Genomic DNA, 26,201 nt, shown 5'->3' on the forward strand with positions numbered 1-26,201 from the left:
ATTTCTGTGGCTTCAAAGCGGAGGAGAAATGTGAGTTTGCAGTCGTGTGCGTGCGCATGTGAGGTTTTGCTCATACTGAGCGTAGGAGGACGGGCCTTCTGCGGCGCTATGAGCAGATCTCACCGGGCCCCGACTGGCCCCGCTTCCGGTCCGTCTCTCTTTGGAGCCCCCGGCCCCCCTCCCGAAACACACACAAACTCCGCGTTATGGACCGACAGGGAACGCGTCGAAGCGATTGGCTTGCGTGTGCAATGTCGTCACGTGCGACAAAATGGGCATCGCGTCAAATGTTCCCTTTTCTATGCTTGCCCACATACACGAAAATTGCGACATCTCGGACGGGGGCCGCCGACGCGGCCCTCGGGGACAGCGTGCAACTCTCATGGGAGGTTTAATACCAATTATTTCAGTAGTGTTATTCACTTAAAGCTTCACTGTCATGCCTACAAACATTCTAAAATAGATATTGCATTAAAAAAATACGTATAACACGATTCACTTCAATTTCGACGCGGAAGCCGTCGCCGGCGAGCCGACGCGCGAAGTGGGGTTGCCCATACGCCAGTGGGGGGAGAGCCCGGCGAAACCCCCTCCCTGCCCAATTCACCCCCACTCCCAAACTATACACACCGAGCTGTCATTTGGAAGCCACAAAGCTCTCGTCAATCCATTTTTCACGACGAAGCGGGTCTTTTGGAAAAGTACGAAAAGTGAATCCGTCCTCCCGAGTTTTCAGACAATATCCAGCAAGACAACGAGCCGGCATTTTGGCGAACGCGAAGGAACGACGAGCTAGCTTCCCGCAGGTAAAACTAATAGCAACAAAGCGTGTCCGCTGGAGGGCAGGTCTGTCCTCTACGTCACTTCCTGCTTCTTCTCGAAAACAAATCCCTCGAGAGGATTTTCATGGCGGGAGTTACAAAAAGCCATGTACGTCCAAATCGTGTTTTCCATTCCAGCTGCCTCTTTCCCCTCATTCATAACATACTAAAAATCACGCATTTCATGATAGTGGACCTTTAAATCAATGGAGCCATTTTGGCAGTCTCAGCACGTTAGGTCGACAACCCACGAGAGCTGGGAGATTGCAAAACAACCGGTAACACGGAAGTCATGCTTTCGTGAAGGCGTAAATAATACAGGACGTGGACGCCGAAGCGCCACCACAACACGGCTCTCGGCGCAACGTCGGACGCTGCTGGAACACGAGCAATCTGGCGCTTGGACTGCTCAGAAATGGATGAACATTTTGAGCACAAACGAAAGTTCAACCTGTGGAAAAGACTGCAAATTTGTAAAAAAAAAAAAAAATCCCCTTTGGTTGCACAAATCTGAATCCGCAACCGTTGAATCAAAGCATGTGCACTCTCCTCTGTGGAAGAGATCTCAACTCCCATTTCGGGTCAAATGCAAACACGAGAAGAGAAGAGAAGAGAAGAGAAAAGAGAAGAATTCGCAAGTGAGAGCGAGGAGAGATTCCGATCGCGACAAACAAGCGTCGACACTCCCGGAGAGAGGACAGAGGAAATCTTCAATCGACATAAACGGACGTACGTTTCCGGGAGGTGCAAATTAAGACGAGTACCCCGAAAAAATTCCCACACAGGCACGGCAAGTACACGCAAAGGACGAATGGGAAAGGCGGAGCCGGGATTCAAACCCAGAACCTCACAGTTGTGAGGTAGATGAGCTCGACAGATTCACATATTTACGATTCTTCTTCTTCTTCTTATTTGCCTTGCTTTCTCGAGCAAAGGTAATCACGCTTTGAATATTTGCGTTTGTGTGGGCGTGTTTGCGGACCTTGTCGCTGTCCAGCGTGTTCTGGGACGTCCTGGACGCGATGGAGATGGTGTCCGGTTGGCTGCTGGCATCTCCTTGGCTGTCGAGCTCTTCGCCTTCTCTGCAGGTGTACAACGAGTTTGAGCGCTGTTTTTTGGACCGAACAAGCGACGCTGTGTGGGCCTACCGTCTGCCTTTCTGCTTGGCGGCGGTGGCTTTGGGGATGTGAATGGGCTCCTTCAGGGCGCCGCGCAGGTGGACCGTTCGCTCCTGAATGACCTCGCGAATGCGCTTGATCCAGTCCTGCTTGTTTTCGATGCTGGAGGCCTGCAACAGAGCGCCACGTTGACGCGAGCGTCGACTTTTTGGCGCGGGCAGCCGCGAGAGGCGGCCATTGCAACCAGCGAAACGTAACGCGGCCGACGGGCTCGGATTCAGAAAACGCCAAATGCGCTTTGTTGCTGCGACGGAGGTGAAATGACGTGACGATGACGTTCTCGTCTGCTCGATGGCCTTTCATATCTGTCGGCGACGCATGCCGCTCGTTCTCCTTCACTTTGACACCGACGATGCCGTGATGACTCGTTACATAACGAGCGCATTTTGATGCGTAGCACAAATTCCATAAGGAGACACTGACTGACAGACACAAGTCGCACATTTCAAAATGTTTCGACAATTTTCACGCGGGGAAACTCCTCTCTATCAAATACGCTAAATACGCTTGAGGCAAAAGCACTTAAAGAAAAAAAAAAACAATCTGAGTGGTGTGACTGATGAATAGGCAAACATATTAATTTGTAAAAAAAAAAAAAAAAAAATGTGACTTGAAACATTGTGTACCGCGACATTTTTCCACACGCTTTCAACCCTGCGGTTTATGCGGCAATGTGGCTAATTTGTGCACTTTTTCTAACGCGGAAAAAGTCAAAGAGTGAGACCGGTGGAATATATGTGCCGAGGAAGTGGCTTTTACCGGCCCTGTTAGCGCCGTGCTAGCGTGTTGCTGCTGTGTTACTGGCGCGTCTCAGTGATATTTACCGCTAACTTTAATTTTAACCGGCTCTGTTAGCGTTAGGGCGAGCGTTAGTGCGGCGCTAGCGTTAGCACGCCGCTGCCGCTAGCGTTAGCACGCCGCTGGCGCTGTTAAACTCTGTGTACAGTTTTTCTTTGTAAATATCTCGCGTTTCAATGTAGGCACTTGCGGCTTTTACACAGCTGCGGCGTACGTATGTACCAAATGGTATTTCCTTTACAAATGTACTCGGTGAGGCTTGTTTAACTGTTTATTAATTAACAACTGTGCCTTGATGTTTTATTTATTGTTGTTTTTTTTTTTTTTTACCCAAGATGTTCTTTGATTTTTATTCTATTTTATTGCACCTTGTGGAGAAGTCATCATCATTTCATTGTATGCGCAGCAGATAATGACAATAAAGGATTAAAGCTGGAGCTCCTACTGCCTTCATAATCAATATTAAATACATTTAAAAAAAAAATGCATGGTGGTATATGATCTTGAGTTCCAGCTAATTTCAATGTGCAGAACCCGTTTTATTCAGTACTTTATTTAAAATGAATATCAAATAATGGCATGTAAGATTCCAAATCGGCACAGCGCACCTTGAGCACGATCTTGTTGTCCGAGGTCGGGGTTCTGCCCACCCAGAGGGCGAACTTACAAGGATCCCCCTCCACGTGCTCCGTCACCCCCAGCTCCGACGTCTGAGGACCAGAACGCCGCTTAGCACGCGCACAAAATCTTCCGGCAAATAGAACCGACGACGACTCACAAACAACTTGCTCTTGTAAAGGTATTTGCTGCGTCCGTTTGAGTCTTTCACTTCCTTACTGAAAACCAGCGACATCTCGAAGAGGAAAAGGTGGCGGTCACGCCCCTTCCGGATCAACGTCTTGGGATCCCAAACTTGGAAGGAATCCTGAAGAATCAGCTCTCCTTGGGAGTCGATGTTCCCGTCGAAGCCTGAGGTGGTCAAACGGAAGGCGGAGTTTGAATCTACTTGATGCGGAGTCGCACTCGAACAATTTTGTAGCCTTCCATTTTGCGGATGCCGATGGCGGTGGACCGTCAACCGGCCCATTTTTGGGGGCGTTTACCGCCGACGAAACGCGTCCGAACTCAACGGTCAACAGGCTGAATGATTCCCGAGTGACAACAGCGACATGTGGGTGGAGATTTGCGTGCCTTTCAACCTACCGTCCAGCATAGACAAGTGCATGGCGTCATTGGCTCTTTTTGGGACACTCAACATCACCTCGAGACCGTCTTTGAGCTCTCCTTTTCCTTCCTCACAGCATGTCAAGAGCTCCTAAAACAAGCCCACCCAGAAATATGCATATACATGATTATCAGTACACTTTTGGAGGCCTTCAGAGAAAAGTCTTGCTGTGGTACTGCACCTTAAGAAGCAGTTGGTACTTTGTAATTCTTTGGACTGGTTTGATCAAGTAAGACGAGATTGAATTGGCAAGACGATGCCTTTGCTGGATTTCCTGTCGCAACGGATAACGCACATTTGTCAAAAAACAAAACACCCAAAAAAGGTCCGTGAGGAGTTCCTTACATCGAAATATGGTCCGGCGTGCTCCAAGATGAGCTGCGTGGAGTCCGGCTTGTTCTTACAGTAGTTCACGTACATCTGGAATTTGTCGGCCTGAGCGGGAGACCCCAAAAAAAAAAAAAAAAAAAAAAAAGAGGTTGCTACCACGTTATAACGTGATATGTTTCACATTATAACGTGGATGTTTCATGTAAAAATGACATCATTTGTAAAAAAAAAAAAAATAAAAGTTTTGTTAGCCAAATTCATGGATTGGTAACAGCCAATATCAAAAAAAAAAAAATCCAAAAGAGAGTAAAATAACATCATTATTGAACAGTATTCGATTCATCATTTGGCATTTTATAAGCCCTTTATCTTATTGAGCCATCATGAGAAAATTCCGAAAGCAAATCTCAACTCACCCAAGTAACAAAGCAGTGACCAACGTCCTCCGGAAGCTGCTCATATTTCTCCAACTCCTTCAAGAAAATGCTGGGCAGAAACAGACGCGTTGGTCCGGTTACGTCGGACGCGACACCGGTGACTAGAATACGGTCGCCCACGCGACCCCAAAACTGTCAACTGACTTGTGGTGGAACTCGTAGAGGTCCTGCATGTTCCCGAAGATGATGTGCTCCTTGTTGACGATGCCTGGCGGAATCTCCTCCACGCCGCTGGTCATCTCCCAGAGATAAGTCTACGTGTCAAGAGTTGAGCTCGTTAACGTACACCTGTCACTCATAAACATAAAACAACGTACAATGTTCTAAAAGCGCTTTCCACTGATGTACGTACAGCGTGTGCACGTTGTGATCTCTTTGGTGCATTTGAAGCCGCCACTGCGCAGACTTTGTAAAGCAACTTAACTGTATTGTATTAATTAATTACAGCCGGTAAAATAAATCAGTCAAAATAAATAAAACATATTCATTGGTGCTCTTAATGTTGCCGCTTTCTGTTTACGTGTGCCAAAGTTGGACTGAGGCCTTAATTGAGTTGACATCATTAATAAGGTCTGCCTGTGACTAAACTTTTCCCCGTTAGCACAGCAACAATTTGTAACGAAAAGATGAATTTTTCCAACAAGTTTGCCAATTGATGGCCAGAATTGAGCCAGCCGACGTCCTGCAAAAGAACCGCGCTTGACTCCGCCCACAATTTGACAGGTGAGCGCCGACATCATGGAGCACCGGCGCGGAATCGACGCCGTGACTGATTTTCAACCTTCAAATGAAACTTTTGCGAGCATTACCGGTGAACTGCAGATAAGAGGAAGCCCCGTTGCGCACGGTGACAAAGATTCGACGAGGTCTTAAGGTGTGACTTACGTCCATGCACTCACGCAGGTCCCGGACGTAGGCTTTCTCTGTCTGGATCAGCTCGGCCATTATGAATCTACAAAGACAAAGGAACATTTCACGAGGTGGAAATCACAAACAATGGCGATGACGAAGCGGTTTCGCTGCCATATGTGGGACTGACAAAAGCGAAGAGGCCGACACATGAAATGATCGTTACTTTTGACAAAATGACATCGTTTTCTACATTGAAATTCCGCCGGGATTACGCGACGCCTGACAAATCCCGAGCACAATAAAAAATGATGCGACGACGGGCGGTCGTCACTCACTCTTTCCTCCTGGCGGACTTCCTCTTTTCCTCATTGAGCTCATGAGCGGCATCCCTCAACTTGACCTCTGAACCCGGAGCGCTCGCTGGAATGATGTCCAGTTGAAGCTCTTTACTCTGAAAACACAGCAGTCGGCGGCGGCTATTATGCGCTGCACAATGGCCACGCTCGCCTTCCGCCGCTCACCGCGCCGACATTTTGTGCGCCGCGTTTGTCTCCTCTCGCCATCGCTTATTAAAACACATCAAAACACGTAGCGGTGCTCAAAACGCAAGCATGACGTCTGCCGCGTGTCGTCAATCCGCAAGACCGCAAAAAGCGACAAGCGCGACAGCGTCGTCGCTCGACTGAATTGCCGAAGGCCTCCATCCGCCTCCGACATTGGAAAAAAAAAAAGAAGAAAATGAAACATGGAACCTCGACTCGAGGTCTTTATGTACGGTTGACTTATCGATATCGGTGAAGAAGACTCACTGCCTTGTTGGAGTCGGAGGGAATGCCAAGCGCCGATTCCAGGCAGGTCCTGTATTTGTCCATACGGAGAGAAAAGTCCCGGTAGCGCTTGTCCACCGAGGACACCCATTTCTTTATCTCCAGGGCGTGGGCGTGGCCCTTGTCACAAAAACCGTCGGCCAGCTGGATCAACAGCTTTACACGCTCTTTGGTTTGCTGTCAATAGTGGCACACAGAGCGAGAGAAAGGTAGGTGACGCGTCCGGGTGGGGGGAAATCTGCGATTGGCACACCGCACAATGCCAGCCATTCCTAAAATGTGCGACACAAAGAACGGGCCTCCCAATCCGGCGCAGGAGTGCGCAAACGTGCTCGCGGCACATCCCTGCAAGTGGACCATTTTGTCGCAACAGCCACAACAAAAATAAATCGAGCGACGAACAAAAGCGGCTCTCAAGCGGAGGAAAACGTTTGACACCTTGGCCGTGATCTGGAAGTCTTCGTGCTCCTTCAGAAGCTCCTGCGTGTGGTGAATGCTGGAGCCGGTGGACGTGTGCGTGGACAGGTAGAAGTCGCCCGTGTCGTGGATCCACTCCAGGGCCTGCGGGGGGGGGGGGGGCAGAACCTCATTTTTCACAAAATAGACACGCCCGCCATCATCTCAATCTACGACTAGATTTTGGCGACCAGGCCCAGCCGACAGCCATCGGAAGGAAGTTCAGGCCAGCCGAAATGCAGCCCTCCGCTGCGTCACAGGCTACCAACCCGACGTCCTTCACCGACCGCCTGCACGTGGAAACCGAGACCCCGTCCGTCCGTCCGTCGACACATCGAACTGCTCGTCTAGGCAGTATTTGCTTCAGCGCCATCGACCGGGTCACCCAAAAACAGCGAGCCGGTCTCAAAATCTACGACGTCTCTCGTCGGCACCAACGGACGACTCGACGGGCAGCTCCACGGCGACTACGTTTTCTTCAGCCAGTTAAGCAAATGAGAACTTTTGATCAGACCTGATGTTACTTAGTACAAGATGTCCACAACTTCAAAGGGTGTCATCTGTAAAGGCGGCCCAATGCAAGTGCAGCGAGTAAGTACATGACACCAACTGATCAAGTTGTGACACCCGACACCAAAATAGCCAGCTTTAAACGTGCACACAAATTGATTTTAACAAGAAGGAAAGTTTACGGATCTCAGTTACGTACAAAACTCGTGAGGAAAGGCACAACACGTTTCGGACACACCGGCATCCTCGCGACACCGCCGAGGGTAAGCGAGACGGAAAGCTCGGACATAACAAACGCAAACTGTGTTCATGTTCACGACCGAAAACAAAAGTTTCTCGGAGACGCAACTCTTTGGCCTCTGCCCGACTTAAACTTAGAACGTGGCCTTTGTGCACCATGTAATCATCGCTCGTATTTCAGGCTGTCATTGTTAGGGCAAAATGTCTGCCACTTCCTGGACGAGACGCGTATGGTTAGTGCACCGCAAAAACAACCGAAAGGAGGACAAAACAACGGAGGCTGCGCACCCTTCTCCAATAGGTCAACGTATTGATCTGACCGTCGAAGAAGAAGAACCACTTTGCTTCCTTTTAAGAAAAACAAAGCACAATAAAACAACGATTTGAGCTGCGTTAGTCAAAAGATGGGTGGCCTGATATTATTTCCCATATCAGCAATAATGTAGTATGTATGTTTCTTTCGGCTTGTCCCTTTTCGGGGTCGCCACAGCGTGTCATCCCAGATGAACGCACATATATGTTTTGGCACAATTTTTACGCCGGATGCCCTTCTCAGGGAGTGGAGGCCCCAGTGGGATACGAACCCACAACCCCTGGCTTACCAAACCAGTGCTCTAACCACTGAGCTACGGGGCCTAGCAATAATGTGCTGTTGACATCAAATTATACCTTTTGGCCAACCGAAAGCCGTAAAAACTACATTTTTTAAAAAAAATCATCATCATTTACGTGTGTCAATTCCTGATCTAGGGCCAAGGGAGCAATTTCCAGTTTCCAAAAGGCATTTGATCGTTCATTTGGAGGGAGCGGACACCGTTGCAACTTTAAGGAGCAAATAAATATCCTCGGCTCACTAGAAAAATTGCCGACAAAAAGGCCGGAATATATATTGATCGTATCGAACGACATCCTACCAGGTCGCGTGCCGTCACGTGTTGCGTTGAAAGCAAGAAACGTCGCTTATCTTGTAAAATGAGCTCAGCACACCAAGCAGAAGACGGGCGCGCCCAAACGCACCTGCTTGGCGCTGCGTTCGAAGACCACGTATTGCTGGCACTGATCCAGACGGCGCTTCCGCATGGTCCAGAAGTGGAGAACCCTGTTCTCTCTCTGCAGCAACTCGTTCAAGATGTCTAACGGGGGGGAAATCACCAAACAGTATCCGATCTTTGAAAAATGGCGTGAAAACTTTGGTTACTGCTGGACTTGCAAGTATCCCTCCGCTTACTTTTAACCTGAGTCTCGGGAGCTTTGACGTGGGACAACATTCCGGGCATGTTGACGCTGTTCCTGTGCAGGTACTTGAGGAAGACGTCGGCATTGCGTCTGGCCAGCGTGCAGGCCTGCGCGTGAGCCATCCAATCAGCCCAGCGGCCACAAAACCAAGAAATATGAGAACGGCTGGCGGCGGAGCTTGCAGGAAACTTGCGTCTGACCTTAAGGAAAGCCTCTTTCTGCTCCAGGTGTTTGCTGACCATGGGCGTGACGTGATCCGACTCGCTGTTGGGGCCCAGTTTATCGGCGCCGCCGCACCAGTCCTCTTCTCTCTTGTACTCCTGCTCCAGGCTCTCCAAGACGCTGCACACCTGAGACACATCTTCGTCTCAACACCGGAGAAACCGCTTTCTCGCCTGTCCTCCGTCGGCTTTTTAATTCCGTAAGGTGGCATCCGGCCTCCCTCGCGCGCACGCCCACTCACCTGTTCCGAGGTCTTATAGAAGGCCACGGAAGCATTGACCAGCTTGAGTCTGTCCTCCATCTTCAGCATCAGCTGCTGCCAGTGGTCCGCCACCTTCGCGTGAAATGCGCACAAGTCAGCGCGGTGTCGGCGAGCAGGTGACAAACGCGAGCGAGGGGAGAAGTAAAACCTTCTCTGCGCAGTCTCGGATCATGTCCATGTCGTAGTGGTTGGACTGGAGCAGACCCTCGGCCTTCTGCTGCACCTGAAGTGCGCTCTGGTGGGTTTTCTACGCGAGGGAGGAGGAAAACACAAAAACTAACTCCGGCTTCCTCTTTGGCAACTGGCTACAGACCACGAGTGAGTTGAATCACATCATTTTTAGCGTTTATTAACAGGACAGCTGCTGGAAAGCTCGGTCCGCTTACTTCCTGTTGTTTTTTTTAATGCATTTTGACTGTGACAACTTGTTCATCATTCAACGTACCGGCTTGAAATCTGTCCAGCACACACTAAACACAAGTTATTTCATTCATTTGACGCCAAATACGCTAACTGTGAGAATAGAATGAATTCATTTCAGAATCTTGGCGTATTTTCTACTTTTATCTTCTCCGTGCATTACCCGTCGCGATGTTCCCGTCATGACACTTTTTTTTTTTTTTTTAACAATTCACATTGACAACTCGGACACGCTGGCAAGGGGAAAGCCAGTCTAGCGCCTTTCAATAAAAAGGGACCCAAATTAATTCGACCCGAGAGACGTCGCCGGCACGTTATTCATTCATAATTCCATTTCTTGTGACGACGGAGATGACAGGTGGAGGGAGACGGTTCAGAAGGTTGAAGGATGAGAGGCAAGGTAGCAACGAGGACTCTGCAGCGGCGGCGCGACACCGACGTGGCCGAGATCTTGCGGACTCATCGTGAGAAACTCGGATTCATAAAAAAGTTTGTAGCCAACTGACTGGAAAGCTGAGATGATACAGCGGGAGCAAAAATATGTATGGAGGAAACATAACGGGCTTCGCATAAAAGACGAGGACTCAGATTGCAGCACAGGGACACGTTGCTTCTCTTTCGGTTTTGACTTTACCTCAATCGCATGTTGAAACTGTTCGTGTTCCTTCTGCAACTGCTCGGCCTCTTGCAACGAGCTGGCCGTGATCAGCCCGGCGTTCAACATGGACTCGCCGTTCCGGATCCAACCCAGGACCTGAAGGAACCACAGGGCACACAGGGTCTCCGTTTTCTTTTCAGCAGTTACGCTGACGACTCGGCGGATGGCGACCGCTTACAGCGTGACACATTATTGCTCAACATCTTGCGATTAAACGCTTTGTTCCTTTCGCTCTGTGCTTCATTCCCAGTCACAAACCGCGGCCCACAGCTGGGGGTGCCACAAAGAATCAATTTGAAAGTTCTGCTCAAGTCGGGGACGGGGGTCCAAGTGTGTGTCTCAAACGTGCGATCGCCACGCAAAGGCTGCTCTACTTTGTCCGCGTTGGCAGCCGCCTCATCTTCCGCCATCTTCCCTTCGTGCGTTTGGGCCGCTCGAAAACTTGCATCCGAAACTGATCGTGATGTCTGAAAAAAATCTGTTGGTCTTTACCCAACTCAAGCAGGAATTTCAAATGAATTGTTTGCTCCATGTTTGCTATAGAAGTAGATTTGTACCACCAGGATTTGAGACGGTGAATTTTCGACAGCGAATTGTCACCGGTCGAATTGTTAACATTGAAAAACTGTTGAAAACGTGATCACTTCACATTTCAAATTGAAATCCAGTTTTCTGTGGCATTTCCAATTCAGATCCTATTTCACTTTCCATTTCAAATGTAAAACCTGGTGGCACAAATCTACTTCCATATTTGCGCCACCTCAGTTTTTCCGCGAGGAAGCGACGAAGCCTGAAAAAGAGGCGCCGTGATCAACTGCTTTTTAAAAAATAAGTTGTACGCAGTAATTTGACCAGTTGTGCTAACCCTAATCATATAACAGAAAAACACAAATAATTAGGCATGCGCTTAACTCGCACAGGTGCAGTGTGGGAGAACTGCAACTCAAGCGTGTCTGCAAAAACTCGGATGGACCACACTTTAGACGCCTTTTTTCCAGCTAATTTATCAAGTCGGGGTTTCCGCTGCTGCTTCGCGTTAGCTGCTGCACGTCTGAAATATTGATTCACACGCGCTGCAGCGGCTGGTGCGAAACGTCATATTTCATTTGTCATACCGCAGCAAATGGACCGATTCCAAGCCCCCCCCCCCCAAAAAAAAAAAAAAAAAAAAACAACCCACATAAAATGCTAAATAAAGTGAAGCAAACTCTAATGAGGATTTGAGCTCTGAATGAGAATGTGGAAAAAAAAGAAGAAAAATTTGAAAGGATAACATTGAGAATGCTGTTTTTTTTGTTGTTTTGTTTTTTTAATTTTAGACCCGAAATTCTACCAGGGTGGTGCCACCAGTCATCATTAATCACTCGTAGTACACTTACTCCCTCTTGTGGTATGCGGAAGAATCACTTCTTAATTGCAGTTATTTAACTGTTTAGTGCAATATATTTTGTGGCATTACATCAAACATCTGAAAACATTTTATTTTCAACTTTTATCCACAGTCATTACCTAAATCATTTTTTTGAAATTTAAATATACTTTTAAGAATGAAACCACTTTTTGATGAACACTTAAGTTTTCTGTGCTTCTGTATTTGAAGATTGGTCATGATGGTCAGTATGTATTTTTTTTTCCAGCAGTACTTGGTGTAAAAAAGTTTGACCGTCGTTGTTTTAGATGATGAAGTGCTCAAAATCCAACCTTGCAGTATTTGTTAGAGAGAAAGAGTGCGAGAGAGCGAGTGAGAGAGAGTGCGAGAGAGAAAGAGAGAGTGAGAGAGAGAGGGAGTGAGAGAGAGAGAAAGAGAGAGAGCAAGAGAGAGAGAGAGAGAGAGAGAGTGAGAGAGAGAGAGAGAAAGAGCGAGAGAGAGAGGGAGTGAGAGAGAGAGAGCAAGAGAGAGCGAGAGAGAGAGAGAGCGAGAGAGAGGGAGAGAGAGAAAGAGAGAGAGACCGAGAGAAAAGAGAGAGAGACCGAGAGAGACAGAGAAAGAGAGGGAGTGGGAGAGAGAGAGAGAAGAGAGGGAGTGATAGAGAGAGAGAGAGAAAGAGAGCAAGAGAAAGAGAGAGTGAGAGAGAGAGTGAGAGAGCAAGAAAGCAAAGAGCATGAGAGAGAGAGAGAGCAAGAGAGAGAGGGAGAGCAAGAGAGAGAGGGAGAGAAAGAGAGAGTAAGAGAGAGAGAGAGAAAGAGTACAAGAGAAAGAGCGAGAGCGAGAAGAAGATTGAGAGAAAGCGAGAGAGAGAGCACAAGAAAGAGACAGAAAGAGAGAGAGAGAAAGAAAGCAAGAGAGAGCATGAGAGAGACAGACAGAAAGAGAGAGAGAGAGAGAGAGAGAGCAAGAGAGAGCAAGAGAGAGAGCAAGAGAGAGAGAAAGAGAGAGCAAGAGAGAGAGAGAGAGAAGAAAGCAAGAGAGAGCATGAGAGAGACAGACAGAAAGAGAGAGAGAGAGAGAGAGAGAGCAAGAGAGAGCAAGAGAGAGAGCAAGAGAGAGAGAAAGAGAGAGCAAGAGAGAGAGAGAGAGAAAGAAACAAGAGAGAGCACAAGAGAGAGAGAGAGCAAGAGAGAGAGAGAGCGAGAGAGAAAGAAAGCAAGAGAGAGCATGAGAGAGAGAGAGACAGAGAGAGAAAGGGAAAGAGAGAGTGAGTGAGAGAGAGCAAGAGAGAGAGAGAAAGTGAGGAAGAGAGAGCATGAGAGAGAGAGAGAAAGAGAGAGAGTGAACACTTCTCTCTTGTTGTCTCTCGCCCCTTCGAGAGAGAGAGAGAGAGAGCAAGGGCAAAAGGAGCATGGATGCGAGGTGAGTCATCGTTCGATGCCGTGTCGAGACCGAACCTTTTCTGGCGTGCCGCTGTGACGTCATCACCAGCCGCGGCGAGACATTCTTCCCTCCACCTTTTCGATTCTAAACTTTGTCAAGGAGGCGTTAAGAACAACGACGGCGTTTGTTCTTAACTGCGCGCACGAACCTGCTTGACCTCCGCCTGAAGGTGCCTCAACTGGACGCACTGCTCCAAATGGCGCCGGTGCTGCTCGGCCGCCAGGTCCAGCTCCTGCTGCTTCTCGTGGAGAAACTCCAGGAGGTCCTGAACGCGCGTGGCCATGTCCACGTCTCGGTCGCACAGCAGCTCCACGCCTGCGCAAAGCGAGCGCACGTCGAATTGTCCTCACCTCGCAATTGTAAGCAAGAAATGACTGACTGCCGAACATCACAACATAGACACCTTTGCGATTCATATAATATGTAAACACTGTGCAAATTGCATAAATGACCTCAGTAAATGACAAAAGACTCCATCCACCAATCACACACGTGGCAATAACAGATCATTTCGTCTCGTTTGCTATGTACTCAAATATAGTAAAAAAAAAAAAAAAAAAGTACCAGGCTCAACCCATCCATGGGCAGGGTGGCAATTTTTTGCCTTATTGAGATAAAAGTCTCCCAACAGGCCACAATCAAGGAAATAACACGTCTTTTTCGTTGATGCTTAAGTTACATGATAACTTGACTCATTTATAATCTGGTCCCAAAAATGTAACTGCTAATTTTGACCGATGAGTTATCCTCTCCTGATACCAAATCATGGCTTCAGATTAAAACACTTCCATATTTTGATACACCGAAGGATAGAATGCGTGAAAATCGTGACGTCCCAAAAATGGGTTTTTAAAAATGGATTCAATTGAAATGTATCGCGCAAACATTTGGAATAAAAATTACTTTAAAAATGTTGGCAAAGAAAGAGTTGTAAAATATTAAATGCAGAAGCACTGTACGCCGGACTTATTTGCAGCCGATACGGACAAGAGCAGGAATATCCGCAGATAAGTGACACCCGTAATAACTAAATAATAATAATAAAAAAAAGTACACACACACACACACACACCAAAACTCAATAAGTGGCGATGTCGTACCAACCAATAATTTTTGGGGCTTGAAAATAATAGAAACAGAAAATGAAAAACAGATTGGACCCCCACCCCCCAAAAAATCTGCAAATAGGTGAATTTTTTCCACTAAAACATCCAAAAGAAATGAGCTGTATTTAACACGCGCTGCACTGGATTAAAAAACAAAACAAAACAAAACAACAACAACAACAACAAATGTGCCGCTAGAGCGAGTCCACGTACCACCAGTGGCACAACTGCATTCGTGACACACGGTCGCATGTGTTGAGGACCCGGGGGCAGTTCAGCGCTTTGCTCAAGGGCACCCACCTGAGGCCTGGACCTCGGTGACGCACTGCAGCAGCTCCTGGCCTTGGTGGATGACGTCGAAGGTGAGGTTGTTCATGGTGAGGGCCTTGTCGGCGTGATGCTGAAGCCTCTGCTCGGCCAGCGTCAGGTCCTCCGTGTCGAAGTCGCTCATCTGCTGGCTCACTTCCTCGTTCCATGACTCCAGGTCAGAGATGATCTGGAAGGGAGAGCGCACGCTTTCTTCCGTCGGTCTTTCCTTGAGAACGGAACACTGTTTAAAAACTGCGAGGATGCGAAAACCGCGGATGTAGAATTTGAATCATAAGGGCTCAAATGTTACCAATTCTGTCATAAAATCCACTTGTGAGCGTAAGAACATTCTTGAGAAGCCGACTGGGGAATCAGCCCCCATAATTGTCAACATTGGGCATCCAAAATGGAACCTGCATAACTTAGAATACGAAAATATTCTCCAGGAGGCAAAAATATTCATCATTGAAAAAAAAGGAAAGAAAAAACATGACTTACTCGACTGCTGCACTATTTAGTGAGAATTATGGTTGAACAGTCGTTGCGGCAAATCAAAAGGCCCTCGTGTGTCACATGCACTAAATATGATTCCACGTGATATACTGCAAGCAAATCTGAGATCGAAATAACAATCAAATGAAGTCATCCAACAAGCGTAGGACTGTACGCGCTACTTTGTGCATCATGAAACAATCTTACCAAGTACAAATACTAATACTGGCTGCGTACAGTCTAAAGATCAGAAGCTCGAAAACAACTCTGGTGTTAAAACTAACGACATCATTTACACAACAATGGTTCTCCGCATCACTTTCATTTTCTCACAAAAACTTCATTTGGATGCTCAAATTCCCTCCGCCGACCGGCATTAATCTCGTGTCCGAGCACACCAACCACAATTCGTAAACTCGCCAACTGAAGAGCAATTTACCAAACAATCATCTGCGATCTCCACTCGTCTGCGCGTACGCTTGACAAAAAAAATACCCTCAGTGGGCAAAAAGATCAAATCCTTCCGCCGTCGGCGCCGCAAAGTCCGAACGACGGAGCGCAGACGAAGCCCCTTCGCTCCCTTTTCTGCGGCGGCGTGCCGGGATGCAGGGTCAGGAACCACCGAAAGAGAGAAAAAAAAAAAAAAAGATCCGCGGAGCAACGTCAGAGATACACGGGAGGGCCGGCTGGGGGCTAAATCCCTCCGGCAGCCGTCGCCGTGGCCTGGATCTGGATCAGACAATCACCACCTTTCCTTCCCATGTGTGTGTCTCCCCCCCCCGTCATATACCTGTTTTATCAATTAGCCTTTATCTATTAATCGTCCCCACTTTCTGCTCAGTACACCCCACCCCCCCTTTTTTCAGTTCTGTTCATTAAAGTCTAGAATTTTCCTCGCCATCTTGCGATTAGGCATTGGCGCCTCACTGCCACTGTGACAGTTATAAAAACAACACACAGTCGAGATGTGTTTTTCATCACCCTAAACCTGAAGTTTATGACAAAACATCATCATATTGCGTGTCGTCACCTGTGCGGTGTCGTGCGTCACAGGGCCGCGACCGTTCCGAGATTGACCAACATGCTGATTTTCGTTATTAATGTTCACAACGTGGAAGCGTTGAACTTTCCGTGTGCGAGTTCGAATTAGATTTTGCAAGTAGGTTGTGATGTGCAGTTACCCTCCCAACGATGTTCCCTCCAAGCTGCGCAACTGCGCAATTGCGCACTTGAGGCCCGACGTGTTTTTCTTTCTTTTTTAAACACGTCGCCCACAAAGAGCTGCTGCTGCTCGGCACTCTACTTCCTAGTTTACCTGACACCGCCCCGCTCCATTTTTAAGGGGTACACTCATAATTACAAACAACAACCGATGTATGTAAATAATTGAAGAAAAAGTGGTGAAACTGGACGAGATTTTCTCTCTTTTTTTGAGGAAAAAAGGTCTGGTCTGTAGCCAAAGTAGAAAGTACAGGATGAGACGGCGTACAATGTTAAAATTCCACCTTGGCACAGACTGAGTGAAGATGAAACCACGGACGATAGAGTGCACAAAAAGCTAATTCTGTAATTTAAATATAGGAGGCAACATAACATAAATCCTAAAAATGTTTGGGAGCTTCATTCAGCTTTCAACATGCATTGCTAAAGACATTCCGCAGGCAATAATTTAATTTTACACCAAGAAAAAAAGACGGGCATATCATGGTGGGTTAAAAATAAAAAATGAAACAAAGTTGGAAGTGACATTTCAAATTTGTGGTTCATAGTTGGCTTGGTATGGATTTGTATTGTAATGTAATGTATTTTTTTTTTTTTTTGGTTTCTCGACATTTTCAGTGTAAGTTTGCAAAAACACAAAATTGTTCTTGAAAATGTTCTGATGGAAATGTAAGCTTTTAATGAGCCGTGTAAGAGTGCATACGTCTGATGTGGCTCACAGTGGTCAAAGGGGGCGCTCACGGGCTTAGTGTGTTTGCTCAGACATTAAAAAATTAGAGCGAACGTTGCACCAAAAAACAAAAAATAAAATAAAGGAAAAGGAAAGGAAAGGAAAAGACTCTCTCTGCAGGATAGCTGTTATTTATCTTTATGATATAATTAAAAAAAAAAAAAAAAAAAAAAAAAAAAAAAAGAGGCCCTGTAGCTCAGTGGTTAGAGCACTGGTTTGATAAACCAGGGGTTGTGGGTTCGTATCCCACTGGGGCCTCCACTCCCTGAGAAGGGTTGCGTCAGGAAGGGCATCCGGCGTAAAAATTGTGCCAAACACATATGTGCGTTCATCTGAGATGACACGCTGTGGCGACCCCGAAAGGGACAAGCCGAAAGAAACTTACTATATAATTAAAAAAAAAAAAAAAAAACACTGGGATTTGGACGATTCAAGGTGGGCATAATCGCAACGGTGTTGTTCATTTGGTTCTTCCCGTGTTGAGGGTGAAGCGGAATTGTACTCACGTCGATGGCATCCCTCTCAAAGATGCGCAGCTGCAGAAAGAGTTCCAGTTTGATCTTCCTCTCCTGGAAAAGTTCCTCCATCTGGCCCTGGGCCTCGTCCAGCTGCTGCAGGACGCTCTCGATGTGGGCCATGGAGCTGTTGTGCGGGGTCTTGTTGCTCGAGATGGCAGAATCCCTGTCGGCACAAGACCCGCCCAGACGCCGCTGGGCTTCGTGAATGCACCTCGCTGTCCCGTAACAGCGGAAATAAACACGGCTGCTTTTTCGGAGGACGAATTCCTTCAGCCTTGGAAGCCATGTGAATGTTTGGAGTTTTGCTTTAACAGGTTTATTGTCAACGTATCACTCATCAAACCAGTTCACTTACAGGAGTGGGCCAAAATACTAGTTGGCAAACGTTGGACGTTATTCGTGGTAATGGACCTTTCCCACCTGTCAATCGCTTGTCCGATAACAGCCAATCAGAAAGCCGCACTGGCCTGACGCGCCCCTGCCGCCAAGCAAAGCCGGCTGTCAATAGCGTGCGCTTGGAAAAGTTAACGTTACGGAGAAAATGGTCCTCAGATGCGCTCGGGGAAGGTGCAATTCTGATCAAAGATATCCGGCCAGCTTACAAGGGGCCCGCTTGATTCGTTTCCCAAGGCCTAAAACACAGTTGACGAAGAGTCTACGATGGATTGAAGCTCGCCGAAGCCCGCGCGTACAACTAAATGTGGACAATATCAACAAACACAAGGCTGTGTGTTCCAAGTTAAGTGAACAACTTTCATTCATTTCGTGTATCACTGACCTGCTGAACGAAGCGTGTCACGTTTTATGCCGACGAGTCGGGTTAGCGGTGCGGAAATGGGCCACGTCATGCAAGACAAATGTCGATTTGCATATTTGGATCACATCGGACCTTTGAGACAGAGCACTGGGTTCCATTACGAGCCAAGTCAAACTTTTTCACCTGGTGACTACGGTACTGACTGAGTTCGTCACAGTTGTTTAACTCCACTTGTAGAAAATCGAACCTAACTGACTTCTAAAGACTCCAATGATATTATTCGTGATCTTTCCGAGTAAAAAGTACTCACGATGCTTCACGCGCGCAGTACGATTCCACGATTTTATCCAGTTGGATTTCAATATGAAGTTTGCGAGGCGTCAAAACTTTTTTGCATCGCCGTAGCTCTGACATTGCGTCCCGCTCCTTCCAAAACCTTAAAATCCGTCTACGTAATCCTTGCGTGGAATAGTTGAGACCTCTGTGTAGAACTCTCTTGGCGAAAAACGGGCGTCACAAGATCAACTTCAAACCTGTTCTGTTCAGTCGCCATTTCGGAAGCTTGCGGGACACGGCGAACCTAGCTAAGGGGGGCGGAGCTTAAGATCGCCAGTCGGAAAGGTCCATTTGGCACATTCTCCACCAATTCAAACTCCAACAGTATGCGGTGATCCATTACGGTTAGGATTGAGTTCAGATCCATTTCAGATCTACGCCAGGAAAAACGACGAGCGCGTCAAGAGGCAGGCGTGGATCTCATCCCGACGCTCACCTGAGCTGCTGAATGAGGTCTTCGCCTTCCTTGATGACGTTGACGGTCGCCTGCAGGGTGGTCTGCTGCTGCTGACCGAAACGCTTGATCAAATCTTGCACCGCCTCGACGGACTCGGCGTAGACGTCATCCAGCAGTTCCTTCTGAAGCTCCTCCAGCCACGTCCACAGCTGACAAGAAAGCGAAACCGGTCCAGATACATCAAACGATGGGCGGGATGAGACGAGGAGCGCGTCGCGGGGTTCGCGCGTCGACGCGCGGCTGAAGACGTACGGCGGGATAAAAGCGGCGCACAAAAAAAAAAAACGGAAGGAGAGGGGTATGGAAATCCCACCGCAGTTTGGTCAGCGCTCGGTCATCTTTGTAACAGATTAGCCATCTGGGCCGCTTTGGCTCGGGCGCATTCGAGCCGCCACCCGCGATGCCTCCTCAAAAGCGAGTCGACCTTTGCTGCCGCACGCCGACGAACATTCTGGACATCTTGACTTGGCCCTCGGACAAACATTCTCGTGGGCAACTACTGCAAATGCGCTCACTGGCTGCAGTTTTGATTACATATTCATCATCTAAAGGGGCTCTGCGAAAGAGATACAGGTAGGATTGCCCTTTTGTTTTATTTTATCTGCACTAAACTAAAAGAGGACAAGAACAATTTTACTCTTACTTCAAAGTGAAACGTAAAACATACAAATACTCATCAGTATGTACAGCACATCTAAGAAACTGTGAGTCTTGTCTCATTTTCTCCCTTTGCAGAATTACAAAGTAGATTTAAATCAATATCCGTGATATTCTTTCATTTGAAATGATTTTGCTCGTTATAGTCCAACAAGCGGAAATTCACATTCTCGCATTCTGACGTGCGCTTTGCGCTAGTGGTACGCGCTATTGCCTTACACGCAGGTTTGATTCCTGGTCTGTGCCGTTAGCCCTCCAAATGTTAAAAACTGTGTGCCAAAGGAATCGTGCCAGCGCATCGCCGTGCCAAGTCCGGACGGGACAGGCCGAAAGACTCGACAAGGTGGACTTCCGGTTGCGCGCCGACAGACGGGATGAAGGCCGTTCGTCCATTCATAAAGTGCGACCGTGTCGGTTTTGATGGGTTTATTATATGTAAACAAAGTCTAGCGTGAACACGAGTGGAGCGAAAAGATTCATTTTTGAAATTTAAACGTATGCAGTCAGGGAAAAAAAATAACAAATATGAGAGCTTCCTCGTTGTTTCACTTTCATATTTAGTGCCTGACACAATAAGTAAGTAAGTTTCTTTCGGCTTGTCCCGTTCGGTGTCGCCACGCCGGCCGTAACGTTTCAGACGAACGCTCATTCGACAACTTTGATCGTGACGACAAAAAAATAGCTCCGTTTTGCTTATGAGTTATAAAAAGGGAATTTTACTACGGTTTTCTTGTACTAGCGGTTATTGCAGTGGCACCGTGGATCAGCTGGTAAAGCGTTGGCCTCACAGTTCTGGGGTCCCGTGTTCAATCCCGGGCCCGCGTGTGCGGAGTTTGCGTGTTCTCCTCGTGCTTGCCCGTGGCTTTTCTCTGGGTGGGCACTCCGGTTTCCTCCCACATCCCCCCCCAAAAAAACATGCAACGTTAATTGGACACTCAAAATTGCCCCAAGGTGTGATTGGCCGGCGACCAGTTCAGGGTGTAACCCGCCTGCTCCCCCTTGACGTGTTGGGATAGGCTCTTGAGGATAAGCGGTGAAGACAACCAGTCCCGGATAAACCGGGCCCCAAATACAAATGAGGGAAAGCGAAAACGGTTGGACGTAACCGGGAAGACAAGCGAGGCCAGCAGGACGCACCTCTTTGACGTGCGTGTGGAAGGAAACGGACATGTCCAGCAGGACCTTGCGCTGTTCCACACGCCGCACGAAGTCCTGGATGCGATCTTCCAGCTGGTGGGCGGCCTGGTAAATCTCCTCCGGGTCGCATTCTCCCGTCTGAGCCAACTGCTCCGCTGCCTCCAGCAGCTTGTCAGCGTTCGTGTACGTGTTCTGTTACAAACAAAAAACCAAAACAAAAAAAAAAAACTCACATGAACTCGCTCCACCGTCTGGAAAAACCTCAGCAAGAAATATCTGCGATATGACACAGTTGACGAGAAAGCGTTTGAATTGACAAAAAGATTGATAGGAAAACTTCGCACCTGTGCAACCTCTTCAAAGTCCTCGTGTCTCTTCTGCAGCGCTCGCGCTCTGTGCAAGGACTTGCCCACGCCCGTGTGCTTACTGAGGAAAGCCTCGCCGTGGTTTTCGATCCAGTCCAGCACCTTAAAACGCGCGCACAGTCGGCATTTTGCACAAAGGGATTGTTTATATTTGCAAATGCTTTACGAGGTGCGGTTGAACTTTTGATCCTCACCTCAAAGGCTTGCGTCCCCCGCCCCCCCCAAAAAAAGAAAGAAAAGTGCAGTGATTCTTTAACCACTAGGAGGCGCACCTGACTGTGAAGGGCCGCAATCCATTTCAATGACAAGGCTTGATGTCATCGACTGAGCTTTTCTCTTATTCCCACATCCTTGAATCTCTGTTAATATGATTATGCTTCTCTAGAAAGCAGGATACTGCAATACGATATCAATGTTTCCGTTGCGAATGGACGTGCGCATTCACCAACATTAAACTTTATACAACGCGTCGCTACGCACGATCCGATGCATATTATAATAGGAATTGTCACGCCTATTTCAAGGTGTCTGGCGATGTTTTAATAAAGAGACTACGAGGCTACGAGGCAGCGGCGAGCCGCATTGCCATGGAAACCACCGCCAAGAGAGATGGGGGATGAGAGAGAGAGAGAGAGAGAGAGAGAGGCAGGAAAGAAGACGTGAACGTCTGAGCCGTTGAGATGCCGCCTTGAAGAGATTGAGGATGAGAGCTGGGAGGGGGCGCGGGGGGGGGGGGGGGTGGGGGGGCAAGGCCACGGAAGAGTTCATGCCCGAAAGGCAGAAAAGAAAGAAAGAAAGGAAGCCGTGGTACACCTCGTGGCGATTCGCTCAGTAGACGGATGAGCTAGCTTAAAGAAGAAAGAAGAAAAAAAAAAAAAAAAACAGGAGGAAGCCGGACGGTCCGTATTTTACACTTTGCACGCTCCTCATCGCTCGAATTGCGGCTTACCTGCTGCACGTCCTGCTGGAAGACGCAGAGCTGCAGACGCTGGTGAAGGCGGACTTTGCGGTGTTGCCAGATGTTCTCCAGCTGCCTCTGATGGTGGAGCACCTCGTGGATGACGTCCAGGACGTGGTGCACCGCCTTGGAGTAGTTCGCCGAGGCCATCAAGGAATCGGCGCTCCCCGGGGTCAGAGGTCGCTGGAGCTTGTCCAAGAGACACTTCCCGTCTTGGCTCACCTGGCAAAAGTGAGCAAATGCATTTGGGGGAAAATTACACGACGGGTTGTTTTCACTGATGTCACATTTTTACACGCACATTTTAGCCACGCACCACCGCGAGCTGCCATTTAACCATTTAAGCCGACAAAATGTTTTGGGTTTTTTTTGTGTCAAGTACACAAGAGAGGACCTGCGACAATCCGCTGAAGCTTTTTCCAGAGTTGCCAGTCGGCGCGCTATTCAAAGCCTCGCGATCCTGTTCTCGAGTCGGGCTGCGCGAGCGGGGACGTCGTCTAACGTTTCCGACGATTGGCCGGTCTCAACCTCCGTCGTGCCGACGTGTCGCCGGGCTAAGCTAACAAGCTTGGTCGACGCTCTTTTCAGAAGGCCAACATTTACAGTTAAGATCGTTTTTTTTTTTGTTAGTCACTTGAAAATATTCGAGAATTTTGTGAAATACTGGATTTGCTCATTCTTTTGTCTTTCTGCATTTGTCATCAAATTTTAAACAAATAATAAACATTTCGCTTTGCTTGGGATGAACTAGTATACAGGTTTTACTTTTTGGAGAAAAAAAATGGAATAAATGGAATTTGCCTCGGTATTAAAAAAAAAAAAATATTCCCCCGCCTTTCGTTTTCCGTGTTAGCATACAGGTAAGTGCTCCTCCTTGGTGATTTCCATCACGTAATAAGGGTCAGTCCGGGCTTGATGCGCTGTCGGTCGCGTCCTCAATAAATGCAGTTAGAAGCATAATGTCGTCCACCTTGTCGACGTATGAGCAACGGCGCTCAGCGATGGAAAATGGCCGCCGTTCGAGGCAGCCCAACGGGTGACGTCACGTGAAAACAACCCGTTGCGATGGCAGTCGGTTGTAATCTTTTGCCGTTGCCTTTATTTTAATGGAGGCCATTCCGGTGACAGCAACAGTGCAATTGTTATCGCTCCCGTTGATCAACTTGATTGCGAGCAGGCATTACCGCCTTTTGCTGAACGAGCAATGTTACCACGGTCGACTGGTTAAAGGTGCGTTTTTTTGCGATCGTGCTGCAATTGGTTGGCAACTAGTTCAGGGCGTACCCCCGCCTCCTGCCTGATGATAGCCGGGACAGGCTCCTGCACTCCTTGTGAGGATAAGCGGCTCACAAAGTCAACATACGGATGGATAGCGGCGGTACTTGGCGTGCTGTGCCGACGTGACTCTCGCGCGCTGACCTCAGAGTAGGCGGTGGTAACGTGCTCGTAAAGGCCCTGATGCCGATGGATTGTGTCTTCCAGGTCTTGCAGTTCCGAGGGCAAATCCCCTTCGCCGCAGGCTTTGCACCACGGCTCCACTTTGCTCATGTACTGAGGAGAGAACAAACGCGACGTTTCATCACATTTGACTGTTTTCCCACGTACGTCTACTGATTCTGCCGCAATCTTCTTCAATCCATCACGTCCTGGAACTTCTCCCCACGTTTCGTTGGTTTGGACATAATTTAGCAACGATCACGCCAATGAAATGAAAAATATAATAAATCGGGAGAAATAAACTAAAATAGAGAGTGGAGCAGATGCAGTAGTTATCTATTGTTCTGATCTAAGATATTCAGATTAGAAAAAAAATGTTCATCCTTCATAAAAATATGGGATGTAGGGACGCTATCAGATTGTGATTGTAAGAGACCCTTGAGCAAAATGATAGCTGTATTGCAATAACATCTTAAAAATGAATCATTTGGGTCAATGACTTTTATCCCCCCCCGTTCACGCCATCTTAATCTTCAACCAAATCATCAATTTCAATTTTTGCGCGCGTACCTGGTCGGCTTTCTGGTGGAAGCCGGCCGACATCTCGAGCAGCGTGCTGCGCTCGTCCAGCGCCGCAGCGAAGGCCTTCCACTCCTGCTCCAACTGGCCCGAGATCTGCTGGATCTGCTGGGAGGCGTAGTGGCCCGATTCCAGGAGCCGGTTCCCGACCGACATGATCCGATTGATGTTCACGTACACGTTCTGTGAAACGTACACGAATTTACGTGCCATTCGACCGTTTTTTTTTTTTGTTTCAATTTTGGCGTTATTTGAGCCCAACTCTATTTTGCCGTCTTCCTTATTTGGACTCCGTGACCTCTAATGACGACGAACAGATGGCGCGACATCGAGCGGATCCCGCTGTTTGATCAAAACTCTGCACAACCGAGACCGCGTAAGTGAAATACAAACAGAAGCTGGTCTCAGCACCTACCGAGTCCCGCCATGTTTGTTTATCTGCTTCCATTAATGATGCCGACCGGCGCTCCTGTTAATTTCGGGCGCCATTTTTGAAGGCACGACTCAAGCGCGTTAGGCTCTTTCGAGATAAAATGTCAAACTTAACCAGCAACGTGAAGCTGTGAATTCAAATATCTGACTATATTTACTCCGTACATGCTCAAAATGATGTTTAAGTGATTGCATTAAAATATACGACACTGGATTTTGATAGAAACGAGACAGCAAATGCACAGGTTCATGCAAATGTTTTATTTTTTTAAAGGGAAATCCCGGTGATTTGGATTAAGAATGCATCCAATAGGTCACAAAGTATGCATTCTATCTTGACAATGTAATGTTAATCTTCTCACATTGAATGGTATTTTGATAAGATTTTTATCGCCAATTACGGATATTCAGGGGCGCCACCATTTGGGCGAGTCACATGACCTAGATGTGATGTATTACGTGCCGTTCCAAAGGCTCGATTACACGGGACAAAGTTTTGCTCAGCGCCGATTTCTCGGATTTCTCCTCATCTGATGAAGAAATCGCAGTATCGATTGATCGGGAAGACGGAGGAATACGCCCGTACAGATTTGAACCTGTGGCTGCAATTAATGTTGACTGTTCGGATGGTTCTTCGGACAGGAATGACGCGGAGTCTGACGAGCGAGCTCCGGCGGCGGTGCCCGGGGAGCTCGCTCGCGGCACTCGCCGGTCGCCTTTCCTGTCCGAAGAACCGTCCGAACAGTCAACATTATTTCATGTTTAATCTGGACGTATTCCTCCGTCTTCCCGATCAACCGATACTGCGATTTCTTCATCAGCTGAGGATAAATCCGAGAAATCAGCGCTGAGCAAAAATTTGTCCATTGTAATCGAGCCTTTGTTGCGGCACGTTAATCCGTCAGATCCGCGCGTGTAGGTCGTGTGACTCGCCAAAATGACGGCGCCCCTGAAAATTTGTAATTGTCACTAAAAATCTTTAAAAAAAAAAAAAAAACAAAACATTAAATGAGAGAGGATTAACATCCCATTTTTAAGATACAGTACATATGACATGACCTATTGGATACATTTTTAACCCAAACCACCGAAGTTCCCCTTTAAAAAACGTTTGCCTTCTCGTTTCTATCAAAATCCAGTGTCATATCTTTTAATGCAATCAAGTAAACATCATTTTGAGCATGTATCAAAACCAAACCATTAAATAAGAGAAGATTAAGATCCCATTTTCAAGAGTAGAGTACACATTACATGACCTATTGGACAAACCACCGGAATTTCCCTTTCAATAGCTTTTTATCATTAAACATTCGAAGATGCAAGCTGGAAATTCAGACATATTCCAGAATGATGCGCACCCAACACAGTGCACGCTAATTAATGTATGTGGCATTTATTTTGCGGGTCATAATTATAATCTCATCGT

The 26,201-nt window shown here is 47.6% G+C and overlaps 1 protein-coding gene across 1 annotated transcript in view; it reads right to left on the reverse strand.

Moving 5' to 3' along the window:
- triob (trio Rho guanine nucleotide exchange factor b) overlaps nt 1-26,201 on the reverse strand; it is a 96,758-nt gene that overhangs the window by 22,390 nt on the left and 48,167 nt on the right. The window contains 28 exon segments of the mRNA XM_061818949.1: nt 1,804-1,903; nt 1,970-2,109; nt 3,406-3,507; nt 3,576-3,766; nt 4,001-4,112; nt 4,204-4,296; nt 4,368-4,457; nt 4,769-4,838; nt 4,934-5,043; nt 5,675-5,741; nt 5,977-6,092; nt 6,451-6,645; nt 6,907-7,029; nt 8,692-8,807; nt 8,903-9,017; nt 9,111-9,260; nt 9,374-9,466; nt 9,543-9,641; nt 10,449-10,568; nt 13,433-13,599; nt 14,691-14,886; nt 17,649-17,823; nt 19,190-19,359; nt 21,005-21,196; nt 21,349-21,471; nt 22,319-22,549; nt 23,747-23,878; nt 24,335-24,526. Of these exon segments, the coding sequence (XP_061674933.1) occupies nt 1,804-1,903; nt 1,970-2,109; nt 3,406-3,507; nt 3,576-3,766; nt 4,001-4,112; nt 4,204-4,296; nt 4,368-4,457; nt 4,769-4,838; nt 4,934-5,043; nt 5,675-5,741; nt 5,977-6,092; nt 6,451-6,645; nt 6,907-7,029; nt 8,692-8,807; nt 8,903-9,017; nt 9,111-9,260; nt 9,374-9,466; nt 9,543-9,641; nt 10,449-10,568; nt 13,433-13,599; nt 14,691-14,886; nt 17,649-17,823; nt 19,190-19,359; nt 21,005-21,196; nt 21,349-21,471; nt 22,319-22,549; nt 23,747-23,878; nt 24,335-24,526 (3,780 nt within the window).

Source organism: Syngnathoides biaculeatus, chromosome 5, assembly GCF_019802595.1.
Source record: "Syngnathoides biaculeatus isolate LvHL_M chromosome 5, ASM1980259v1, whole genome shotgun sequence".
NCBI lineage: Eukaryota > Metazoa > Chordata > Actinopteri > Syngnathiformes > Syngnathidae > Syngnathoides > Syngnathoides biaculeatus.